Consider the following 11,937-nt stretch of genomic DNA (forward strand, 5'->3'; position numbering starts at 1 on the left):
CTGCTCACGTCTGTCCTGCTCACGTCTCCAATGGTTGTACACGTTGTCATTAACGTGTCATAGCCTGTCAACCACATTGGTTAGCTGCGTATATACGAATGTGAATCGCATCATTGGCTGGACTATGGGATACGGGAGCAGCCAGTCACTGACTCACACTGCAAAACAGAATTGTTAAAGTTTTAATTTCAATTCAGGTTAGATTTTTTTGTGCGCAACGCAGATGTTCTGTGCGCAGAGACGTGCCAGCAGTGCGCACGTGCACAGCTTAGAGAGAACATTGCATACATACATAGACCTCGATCTGGGTACTGGATTATATCTTCTTTCTTCATGACTACTGCTCACTGAATCATGGACTGTATTCACACAATCGTTAAACAATCATTTTAACAGATTAACAGATCCAGATTAGCACCGACTCCTAAGAGTTCATCTTTAGATCGGGTCTCGTCCCGTCTCTGGCAGCATCTACACACTGACCCACATAAATCCTTTAACAAATAAACCCAGTAACCAAGCAGAAGCCGTCCTTCATGGAGGCCCGTGCTGTAAGTGCCCTCAGTGAGTCTCTGCAGCATAAGGAGAGTCACTGCTGCTCCTCTTCCTCTTTCCGCTCTCTCCATCATCGCATCCGTCCGTCTGTCCAGTGTCCGTGGTTTGGTGAGAACGGGGAGTTTCTGGAAATTTCTGTCCAGGTGCCAGCACCTGTCTGACAGTCACATTCACTCTGGAGCTCTGGATGTACCTGGAGCAGACAGCCCATTCCTCCTCGGACACCGGCTCCACCACGGAGCCTTCCTGTGGTGGGGGGGTCTGGATGCTTCCCCCCGTCTCTAATGCCAGACGCCCCGGAGGTGCGGGGAGGATTCGTGGGACTGCGTGGTACAGAAGGCGGCTGGGCCCTGACATCACCATCACGTCCCCACTGTGCATGAGCATGGCTCTGGGGGGGTCCTGTCTGTGGGGGCCGCCCAGGAGAAAGATGGCTGACTGACCAAAACTGTAAAGACAACACGGAAAAACAGGGAATTCAAACATGTCCTTCGCATAACGACGGTGAAAAAACAAGCGTCCCACCTAAACGACAGCAGCGGTCGAGTGTGGTCCAGCTCCGACTCGTCCACGTGGATTCCCAGAGAAGAGTCTGATCGGTAATAGTTGAGGATTCCCGCTTCCGAGATAAAGCCAGGGAAGCCGCAGGCAGCTGTCACGTGAGCGGAGAGGAGGTGGAGGTCACGTGGGAAAGGAGTGTGACTGCTGGGAGAGTACGTCTGCAAACAGGAGGGGAGGAGTGAGATGAAGAGAAAGGGCGCCACAACAGACCGTGGCAAACGTTTGCTCTGAAACCGTCCCCGCCTGTGCTGCTGGAGGAGCAGCAGCGAAGAGGTGAAGCAGATGCTCACCTTTGTGTCCCAGTTGTAATGATAGCCCAGTGTGACCCAGCGCAGCCGCTCCAGGAGAGTCCGCGCTTCTCGTTTTCCAGCCGGAGAAGATCTGCGGATCAAAGTTTTACATATTGTGTTATTTCTTAAATCTGTAGATCTGGAACACATTGCATTGTTAAATAGTCTGGTCTGTTACTGTACTGGAGCAACTGTAACCACATAATTTCCTTAGGGATCAGTAAAGTATGCTGATGAAATAGGTTAAAGAGGAAGACGAGGGCACACAGTTTGTTCAAAGATCCGACAGCAGCTGAGCTCCCCAAACCTGCAAACAACAGCAGACTTTAAAACAGCGCCACCTGGTGGCACTGAATTCATTAGACACTGCAGCAGTCGAGCACCGAGGATTTTCAGTAATTAAACACTTGAGTTGCTTTTTCTTGCATAAAATAGGAAACAGAGGCTCCGAGGTTTTGTTTGCACTCTCATAAACACTAACCCTTCCTCACTTTTTCACTTCACTCTCAGCTTTCACAGCAGAAGGTCACAAAAAGCAGCTGCTTGACACCAACGATGGCAATACGAACATCAGGTTAAAGAAACAATCTGCGCTCCTGTCAACATCAGCGGAACATCAGGTGAATGTCAGAGGAACATTTGGGAAAAATCTGAGGAACATTGGAGAAATGTCTGAGGAACGTTCGAGGAACATTGGGGGAAGATCAGAGGAATGTTAGAGGAATGTTGGGGGAGAAAAAGTGGCATTTTAAACGGGGTCATTTGCATAATTTGAGGATTTGGAAGAAGCGAAACGGTTTGAAAATCAGCTGTAAACTCAGAGCTCTGATGGTCTTTAGCCATGCTCAGACCGCCACCTCCAAACACGCACACATGACCAGGCGCAGATACACCTGAGCAGCTGGTGGCTGTGGTGGTGTCGCAGTGACCCTTGCTGGTAGTAGACTGTTTACCTTCATCGGGAGGTCGAGCTCCTCCTGCTGTGACCTGTGCAGCACGTACCTGTACACACCTGTGAGTCTCACCTCAGGCTGTGCACGCTCTGTCCCCAGATGTCCTGAGTCTCTAAGGGGGACATGTGCATGTCCAGGTTGCAGATGTTTGGTTTCTGAGGGTAAATCTTCAGACACTGTCGGAGCCAGAACGGCTGCGTGCCGCGCAGGAACGGATCGGAGATGAAGATGAACCCTGGACGAGGAAGAGTACAGAATCATCATCATCATCATCATCCTCGTGTACCCAGAGCACTAAACTCGGTCCAGTTCATGGGCCATCTTCAGATGAAGCAGGTAACAAAGACATAAAGCAGCTCGTGTGTTCAGCAGCAGGCCACAGCAGAGTGAATGCAGAGCATCGTCTTCATCCAGCGAGTCCTCGCTGGATGAAGACGATGCTGACATTACGTTCCCAGTGGACAGCCAATCAGAACTGTCCATTACAGTCGAGACCATTCTACTGAGCTAGACTAAAAACACTTCAGTTCCTGAAACATGGAAAAATGAGACCAACTCTCAGTAACCTGCCTCAGAGCCGGCTTCTCCTTACGCTTTACCTCACAGTACGAGGCGCCGCGAGGCAACTGTCGCTGTTATTTGGTTCTTTACAGCCGGACTGAATTGAACCAGACCGCACGCATCCAAACTTTATTTAAACTCTGACGTGAGCGTGTACCTGGGTGTCCTCGCAGGCCGAAGGCTCGCCACTCTCTGACGGGCTGTAATCCGACTCTAGTGGCTTCCACATCGCTCACCGCGGCGGTGTCGAGGTTAACTGGAACAATCTACACACACACACACAGTGTTGGGGAGTAACGGAATACATGTTACGTATTTAAAATACAAAATATGAGTAACTGTATTCCGTTACAGTTACCGTTTAAAAAGGTGGTATTCAGAGTACAGTTACTTTGTTGAAATAAATGGATTACACTGCGGTACTTTCCTGTTTCATTTTGTCGCGGGTCAGGACTGTTTGGGTTTTGTTTGACAGCTACGTTCTGTTGTTCCAGGCGGCAGCGTTACGGTTGCCATGGTTACAGGGCGACGCTCTCTCTCTCTGCGACTGTGTGTTTCCTGGGTGAGAGAGCGCCTTTTCGTTGTTGTTGTTGTGCTAAGCTAACAGGCAGAATGCTACAAGCATAGCTCTAAAGAATGTAGCATCATGGGCAGTGTAGTCCGTGCTGCAGGGAGAATGGACTGCCATACACGTTATGGGTCTGTGAGCGCGAGGAGGGAGAAAAAGGGGAGTGGAAAGGTACGAGTTGTCATCGAGCAAAAACGGGAGCTGGAAGCATGTAAATATAATAATAACCACTGCAGCCAAGAAGAGTGCCTGACGACCCCAGTTGTAAGTAAGCTATTAAGACTCGACTGTACACCGTGTTCGTGTTTTCCTCCGAAAACAATAAGTTCCGTTGGAGCAGTCTTTCAACGCCTCTCTCTGTCTCTCGCAAGAAAAGTTGACCCACACAACAAAGTAGAGCTATTTTTCGGCTACAAGCCGACAGGGACCCCGCCGTATTAGTCAGAGGTCCCTTTACTACAGTTCGGAGTCGCGGACCTTCAGTAATAGTAATAAATCACACAGCAATAGTACATTCACGTTGTTGTAAAAATCATGATAATATATTAAGTAATCCAAAGTATTCAGAATACGTTACTGTCATTGAGTAACGTAACGGAATACGTTACAGAATACATTTTGGGGCATGTATTCTGTATTCTGTAATGGAATACATTTTAAAAGTAACCTTCCCAACACTGCACACACATCATTAGCAGACGTCAGGGTTGTAAAATCATTTTCGCTCAGGTGCTGTCTGCACCTGTTCTTCAGCAGACCTGAACCAGTCCACCTTCAAACTTCCCTCTGTGACACACAGTCATCGGTATGATCGATGAAATAATCGATCCAGGTGAGTTTGATCAGAAATGAAAGTGGACAGATGAGGGCAGGTGGAGGTAACCTGTGGAACTGTTCACTTTGTTGGTCAGAGAAGTCAAACTTCAAACTGACCCATGAAGAAGAACAAGGAGAAAGATGGCTGCTAGACGCCGGGAGCGCGCTTTGCTCTCACCTGTTCACCGGGCGCACACCTGGAAAAGTCGATGACGTCGCTAAGGTCCGGCGGGGGGTTCCTTCTCCTGTAAAACTTGAATATCTTCCGAAACGAATCCTCTCCACCCTCCACCATGGAGGCTGCCATCTTAGCCATGACGTCACTGTCTTGCACGCCCTGCTCCGGAAGTAAAAACTAACAAAAATGAAAGAACAAAACAAACAAACAAACAAACAAACAAACAGATATTTAAACAGTTAACAGCGCGAGCGGGGAGAGACAAACTGTAACATGTTTCAATGTCACTGTGCACGCGGGTCACGGTGCTCAATCACGTGATCGAAGCTGCATTTACTGAACCTCGGAAATCATTTTTTCTTAAAAATGATTTATTCAGAGCCTTGATCAGGAATAAGAAATAGATTACAAATAAAATGCAGACACGTCGAAATATTGGTTAAAAGGATTTGAGAGAAAAACGGAAGAACAACCAACTCTGAAAAATAAATTTGTTCAAAGTTAGGCTTGAAAGAATTCACATATTTAAACTCCTGCACCCACCAATCAGACGCTACCCAGGGCCCTGAACGCACAATTACGTCACAGGTCAGAGGGAGCAACATGGCGGCGTCCAAGAAAGTGTTCGAGGTGTTCGTGTCCAAAGTGCCGTGGACTGTGGCCACCAGTGAGTCTGCTCATTATCAATCAGTCAGGTTTGATTTTAGTGACGACATGTGACGTGTGCAGCCGATCACGCGTGTCGATTATCGTCAGGTAGATTAGCACGCGAAGAAGGGAAGAATTTAACGTGCACTAAGGTGTCCGGTAGGTCAGTCACGTGTCTGCAGCTTACCGGTGTTTTACCTGAGGCAGTTCACGTTAAAAGACTGCCCTTAATACAGGCCACGCTGATGACGTCAGAGCAGTTTTGCTTGAGTCACAGTTGAGTGATCCTCTGACTGATCCTGAGCTTCCGTCCACACTCTGAAGCACGAATAGAATAGAATATGCGTTTATTGTAACTGTGGGTGCTCCACCGCTGTGCAGGAATAAAATATAAAAAGTAGACAACAGGAATAAATAAGGAGGAATATGTAGAGAAACAACAGGAAGGCCCACAGTGGAGAGCAAAGTGCTCCGAGGTAGAAAAGACTTGGTGTGAACAGTCTGTGTGTGAGTGACCTGAATGAGGAGAGCACGCTCTCAACTGAGGAGCAGTAGAAGGCCAGCAGCAGGTCCAGGTTCTTCTTCCTCAGGACACCAAGGACGTGCTGCCACTGCTGGGCCTCCTTTACCACGGCGATGGTGTTGTAGGTCGGAGGTGAGATCAGGGGAGATGTAGGTGTCCAGAAACCTGAAGGTGGAAACAGATTCTACCCGTTCTCCGTTTATAATGAGGGGGGAAGTGGACCTGTCTGTGCCTCCTGAGGTCCATTATAAGTTCTTTGGTTTTAAGGATGTTCAGCTTCAGGTTATTCTCTGGATCCCAGGATCAGGGAATCTGAAGGTGGTCCAGTTTGGTGTTGAGCATCCTCATGGAGCTCTTCCTGTTCTCCAGATAGCTCAGCGCTGTGTGAAGGGTGATGGCATCCTCCGTGGGGTCGAGGGAGGGGCTGGACAGGCTGTGATGTGTGAGACACTACCCACTCGAAGCACTAGATGACGGCAGATGTGAGGGGATGTGAGAGGAAGCAGGACAGGTGAGGTGCAGACACTCAGGTGTTCGGACTGACGTGTTCCTGTGTGTGTTTCAGAGGAGATGAAGGAGTACTTCGGGCAGTTTGGAGCCGTGAAGAAGTGCCTGCTGCCGTTTGTAAGTAATCATCACTGACATCACTCAGTGTCACACAGTCACATGACCCGACAGGAAGTGATCACCTGTAGCCTCACAGCCACACACATGCCTCAATTCAGCTCTGCATGTTTTTAGTGTGTCAGCACTGCCTGAGATGACGATGTGAGCAGCAGGTGGTGGCAGTGAGTGTGTATGTGTCTGCGTCTGTGTGTGTGTGCGCGTCTGTGTGTGTGTGTGTGTGCGTGCGTGCGCCTGCACGTCAGTGACGTCTCTGTGTGTCCTCAGGATAAAGAAACGGGCTTCCACAGAGGCTTCTGCTGGATCGGCTTCTCCTCCGAGGAAGGACTCAACAACGCTCTGCAGAAGGACCCGCACGTGCTCGAGGGCGCCAAGGTAAGACCAATGTCACCAAAGCAAGGGCTTCTGGGTAATGGAGTCGCTGTGGTCTCTTTGAAGCAGCAGTGGTCAAGTCAGAAAACCTCTGTGCTCCTCCGATCATCTGGATTAAACCAGATCACTTTTATGATGTCATCTTCTGCACGTTTGCAGAAGTTTTGCCTCTGATCGCTCAGTGTCCCCGCCCTCACAGACGGCGGCTGTGGCGCTGAAGGTGTGAGATGTTCTGACTGTTTGGTGTGTTTCCAGCTGCAGGTTCAGAGGAACAGACGCCCGTTCGCAGGACAGAAGTCGGACAAAGACGCCGAGTACGACTGATGCTCCGAGGATGCGCTGCTCTTCTTCTCTCCGTGCTCCGGCTGCCTGCTCGGGCCGGCTTCACACTTCCCGTTTGATCATCATCACTGAATTGGTGACCGAGCCGTCAGTCATCTTGTTATTTATTGTCAGCCGCCGTGCTGGACTTCCTGTTGCAATGTGAAACCGTTCATGCCGAGCTGTACAGAAAAAAGCCAATAAAGACCAAACTAAACTCCATTTGCCTCATGGTTCTATTGTCAGGAAAGACTTCCTCCTTCACTTTGGGAACAAAATGAAGGAAAAACTTTGAACAGACTTCTTTTAAAATAACAAAGCAGAGGAAGTCCACACAAAAATGTAAAACGACAAAGATTTTAGTTTTTACTTTTCAATAAAAACCAAACTGAATAGAAACACGTCCATCCTGATGAAACCGCACTTGTCTTTAAAGCAGTTTGCTCCACACTGAGCGAACATCACAATCCAAACACTCAAAATAAAAGACCTGCATTCAGAATCTGACCTCATCATTCTGAGTTTGATTGTATTTGGTAATGATCTGAATCATGATGCAAGACACAGTACATTTCATGTTAAATGCAGGCAAAACACTTTAAAAGTAACTGAGTAACTTTGTTACTTTTTGCATGTTGTTAAAAATACAGTAAAAAGAAAATGAACGTTTCTCAGGACTGTGTGATCTGCAGCAGAGCCAGAGTGAGGCCGGATGCAGTAAAGCACTTCCTAACAGGGATGAAAACATCCACACATTCCTGATGTCGGATTATTTTTATTTCCACACATGAAAAATGAAGTCAGCTCATCATCATCATCATCATCATCACCACATCGGTCGGTCGTTGTGTTCAATAAAAAGACAAATGTGCACATTAAATGAATATTCTGCATGTTAATAAAGAATCTGAAACTACATTTCCCATGATGCACAGAACAGCCGACTAACCCTGCAGATAGAATCTGAAGGGGCGGAGCTTCAGGTCAGAAACTACAACAAAACGTCCTCACGCGCAGCTTCAGAGTCTGTTTTTACAGCGCCGGAGGATCTGCTGGACCAGCACGGCCCAGCCTGGCCCAGGTTCAGGGTCAGCGCGGCTGTCCCAGCAGGCCAGCTTTAGCCGCCAGAGCCTCGTTCTGCTGGATGTGATACTCCTGGAAACGCATGGAGATCCTCTGAGTCATCTTCAGGTACTTCTGCAGGCACGACTCGGAGCAGCTCGACTGAAACACAAACAGCTGTGAGGATTTTATCCAGATGTTCCTTCACTCACATGTTTCCGTCATCCAATCATCTTTTTTTTTTACCTCCTCGGGCTTCACGTCTCTTGTGGTGAAGTCTCGGACGCAGTCCATGAAGCAGTTCTCCGTCACCTTGTTGTACGTCCCCAGAAACTCCTTAAACTGAACACAGGAAACAGACACAGCTCAGAAAACTGCTGCAGAGCAGCAACTCAGCAAAACAATCTGAGAGACGACCGAGAAGGATCCGAGGTTCAGGTCTGGGAAGAAATTTCCTCAAACAGGTTTTAACCTCCGTCCTCTCGCTGCTTCAGGCACGCTCAGTTTTACTGATGCAGTCAACAGTTTTGGTTTTCTTCAAAGTGCTCCAAGACTGTGAAGCTGCTCTAAAGAGCCAAGGTGGGAGCTCAAATGTATTAACTCAGACCTGCGTGTGCGACAGAGGCTTCCTGCTGCAGGTTAAAACGATCAGAGCGATGCCACTGGATCAAAGCTGTGACTTTTAGTTTAAAGAACTTTTCTCATTAATGTATGAATTCAAATGTTTCTTCCGCTGAAAACGTCCAGGTCAACCGACGGGGCGACTTTTGGGATTATGATGTCATAATAAAAAAACTTTCAGATAAATTCCTTTTGTTTTTTTCAGTCTTTTTTAATTGTTTAAATACTCAAATGTTTGTCATGCTTTCCTCAGACTCTGCTGTTTTTACGTTTATTTACTTTTTAAACCATTTCCTGTATCACTTGATTTTGTACGAAGTTAACTTCTTAAACTTTATCTTTTGACCTAAAATGTTTTTCCTACTTTTTCCATATCTAAATTGTGATTCGGTTGTATTTTCTTGCTTTATACTAATCTTATTATTTCAAATTAAAATATATAATATGCAGAGCTTAGGGCTGGGCGATATGAGTTTTTTCATATCACGATATGTTTTTTTCATTTCAGGCGATAACGATATCTATCACGATATAAGGCAAATAACTATATTTGTAAGATTTAAATGTGCCGTTGCTCACAAGTAAAATGTGAAATAATCAGCAGCTTGTTTTTATTTAAATATTTATTTCCCATAATAAGTTCAACAGGGTAGATGTACTTAAGGAACATGAGACTTTTTCAGATAAATAAAGGCAAATATTGCAAACTACACAAAAGGCAGCCGCTAAAGCGTTTAAGTTTCAAAATAGAACAAACGAAACAGACTAAATTGTCAATTCCACTTAGAAACAAAATATTAATTCTAAAAATAAATCTTAGTTTGTTTTACAGAAGAACAGACAAAACTGACTAACTTTTGTCAATATCAAATAAACTGAGAACTAAAAGGAAATTCTCAATCTCTCCTTGTTGTATAGCTGAGCTTTTCAAACAGTTTTAACAGTTACTTTAGTCTGACAAAAGCCGAATGACGAATTAGCGCTTCCAGTCAGAGACTGAGGCTACGTCCACACGTACACGGGTATTTTTGAAAACGGAGATTTTCCGTTTTCGTTTTAAAAAATAATCCCGTCCACACATAAAGGCAGAAATGACGGAAAACGCTGCTATGAACATGCCAAAGCAGCAGGTGGCGCTAGATTCCTAACCGTGCAGAAATGTTGGCCAATCAGAAGTCTAGAAGCCTCGGTGGGAAAAAGTAAACAAAGCTGCGGCATAGAAGCAGAACAGAGTCGTATGTGTGGACGGACAGTAACTGTGTGTATATGTAAGCATTTAAACACTGCAGAGAGTAGAATTAACAGTATTGTAGAAATTCATTTCACCGAAACAATAACGTGGCGCACAGTGTGACGCATGCACCAGTTTATTGTATTTCCAGACTTGCTTTCGGCACAATTTACAGTGCACGCTACTCTGTTTTTTGTCAGACTTGAAATAGCCGAAATACCTTCACACTACGGAACTTCTTTGGCTCTTCCGTTCGACAATCTCTCCGGCATTGGAACCATCATCTGTTTTCTCTTCGGTCACGCTCGGTTGATTTTTCTAGTCGGCACACTCATTTCCTCCATTACCCGCTGGCTGCTTCCCAAACAAACACACGTGCGGCTTGGCACTTGTGCTGTATGTAACAAGTCACGCGACGTGACGCTGCGGCTGTGATTGGTTCGGCTCTGCGCTACTTAATTTGGATTGGCTGACCTTTTTTATTTTTTATTTTATTTTATTTTTTTAAGAGGACAAGAGCGGCGAAGTCTATCGCGATAGCTTAATTTCTCTATCGAGTAAAAGTTATATCGCGATACATATCGTTATCGTTCTATCGCCCAGCTCTAGCAGAGCTCTAGACTAACTTTTTGCCACGGTTGCACTGGTGCGCCTTTAGGCGCACCCAAATTTTTCAACCGCATCGCTTAACACTGCAGTTTTACATGTGCACTTTCTGTTGCACATAGATATACATCTATATCTATATCTCCACACATTCTCACTCCAGTATTGGTCCCAATAAGCTGCCACAGTGTTCTGGCATTGACGGTATTTGAGTTTGTTTTGATTGATTCTATTTTTATCTATTTATTTTTACCTACGGTTCTGTCGCTCTCTCCTGTTTTGTCCCTCACAGGCCTCCTTGCTGTATAGTTCAGTGCGGGCTTTCTATGGACCCTGGAGGCCACAGTAACCGGACTTTGTGCCTCTGAATTCTGAGCCTCTTTTCTCAGAGTCGACATGAAAACTCTTGGGGTCACTTACCTGTTTGATCTGGTCGGACTCGGACACCTGGACCGCCATGATTCGGACTCTGTGGGAGGGGAAACAGGGCGACAATTAGCAGTAATGCTAACATACCAGACTCCATTCATAAATCCTCCATTTTAGCGCACTTCGTGGTCCGCCTCTTTTAAAGCTCCTCCGGCGCTCACGTGTTATTCTTTCAATGTGACCTTACAGGTGTACCGTTCAGCTTAGGTTGGCTGGTTTAGTAACGCTTCAGATAGCAGAGGTTACCCGGGATTTAGTGACATGATGAACAAACCTACCTGATAAAACAGCACTTTAAACGGACTGCTGCTGCTAACGGCTAGCCCGGTTAGCGCCTTGTTCCCGCCCTCTGATGAGGGTCCCTCTGTTCTCCTGGAGATGTTCTTCTTCAGCCTCCCGAGCAGCAGCGCTCAGTTTCCCTTTACAGCAGCAGGAGGACAGTTTTTCACCAGAGCTCCGAGCTGCCTGAGGGGAACCTCCGAGTGACGGACTGAAGGACGCATGCGCACAGAGCAGCAGATTCTCTCCGATATTTTTGCGATTTTTCATGTAAATTAAAAAAATAAACACGTTCAACATGAGGCTAAAACTAAGCTTAATATTCAGTTATTAAAATCAATAATTTTATTAAACTCAAAACACGAATAAAAATTTATATTTGAGAGAAAAATGTGACGAATGTTCAGGTGAGGAGAACGAGCGCAGCAACAAAAGGTTCCTGCTGGATGGTTCCTACCTGCCTTTAAACATGCAGTATGGAAGCCTGAAGTACTCATTATTTATAAAAAGGTAATATTATAGGAAAAGAATCTAAGAAAAATTCTTATTTTTAAATATTTCATCATAATAACATTTTTAATGTTCTGAAAAAAACAAATTTCATACATGTGGGACTAATAATGGTTTATCTGAAAAGTTCACATTTCTTCATAATTTATTGCAAAACTTTATTTATAATTACTGCGAATCTGGGAAATGAGCGACCAGAGCTGTTTCTTTAAGTCTACACCTGACAGAG

At 45.8% G+C, this 11,937-nt stretch overlaps 3 protein-coding genes across 3 annotated transcripts; 1 reads left to right on the plus strand and 2 right to left on the minus strand.

The window, feature by feature from the left end:
• Positions 1 to 168: 168 nt before the first annotated feature.
• Positions 169 to 4,789, minus strand: alkbh1 (alkB homolog 1, histone H2A dioxygenase). The gene is made up of 6 exons (XM_080293548.1): positions 4,483 to 4,789; positions 3,078 to 3,186; positions 2,432 to 2,594; positions 1,407 to 1,497; positions 1,081 to 1,274; positions 169 to 1,003 (listed from the first exon to the last, which is right to left on the minus strand). Exons 1-6 carry the CDS (start codon positions 4,618 to 4,620, stop codon positions 562 to 564), a joined length of 1,137 nt encoding a protein of 378 aa, XP_080149674.1. The 5' UTR covers positions 4,621 to 4,789; the 3' UTR covers positions 169 to 561.
• Positions 4,790 to 5,032: 243 nt separating this feature from the next.
• slirp (SRA stem-loop interacting RNA binding protein) lies at positions 5,033 to 7,192 on the plus strand. Its single transcript, XM_080293549.1, has 4 exons — positions 5,033 to 5,149; positions 6,219 to 6,277; positions 6,545 to 6,652; positions 6,905 to 7,192. The coding sequence occupies exons 1-4, from the start codon at positions 5,086 to 5,088 to the stop codon at positions 6,971 to 6,973; spliced, it is 300 nt and encodes a 99-aa protein (XP_080149675.1). The 5' UTR covers positions 5,033 to 5,085; the 3' UTR covers positions 6,974 to 7,192.
• A 537-nt stretch (positions 7,193 to 7,729) lies between these two features.
• Positions 7,730 to 11,638, minus strand: LOC145422322 (mitochondrial import inner membrane translocase subunit Tim9). The gene is made up of 4 exons (XM_080293550.1): positions 11,198 to 11,638; positions 10,911 to 10,959; positions 8,279 to 8,374; positions 7,730 to 8,194 (listed from the first exon to the last, which is right to left on the minus strand). The coding sequence occupies exons 2-4, from the start codon at positions 10,947 to 10,949 to the stop codon at positions 8,060 to 8,062; spliced, it is 270 nt and encodes an 89-aa protein (XP_080149676.1). The 5' UTR covers positions 10,950 to 10,959; positions 11,198 to 11,638; the 3' UTR covers positions 7,730 to 8,059.
• Positions 11,639 to 11,937: the final 299 nt, after the last annotated feature.

Source organism: Astatotilapia calliptera, chromosome 19 (genome assembly GCF_964374335.1).
Source record: "Astatotilapia calliptera chromosome 19, fAstCal68.1, whole genome shotgun sequence".
In the NCBI taxonomy this organism is placed as follows: domain Eukaryota; kingdom Metazoa; phylum Chordata; class Actinopteri; order Cichliformes; family Cichlidae; genus Astatotilapia; species Astatotilapia calliptera.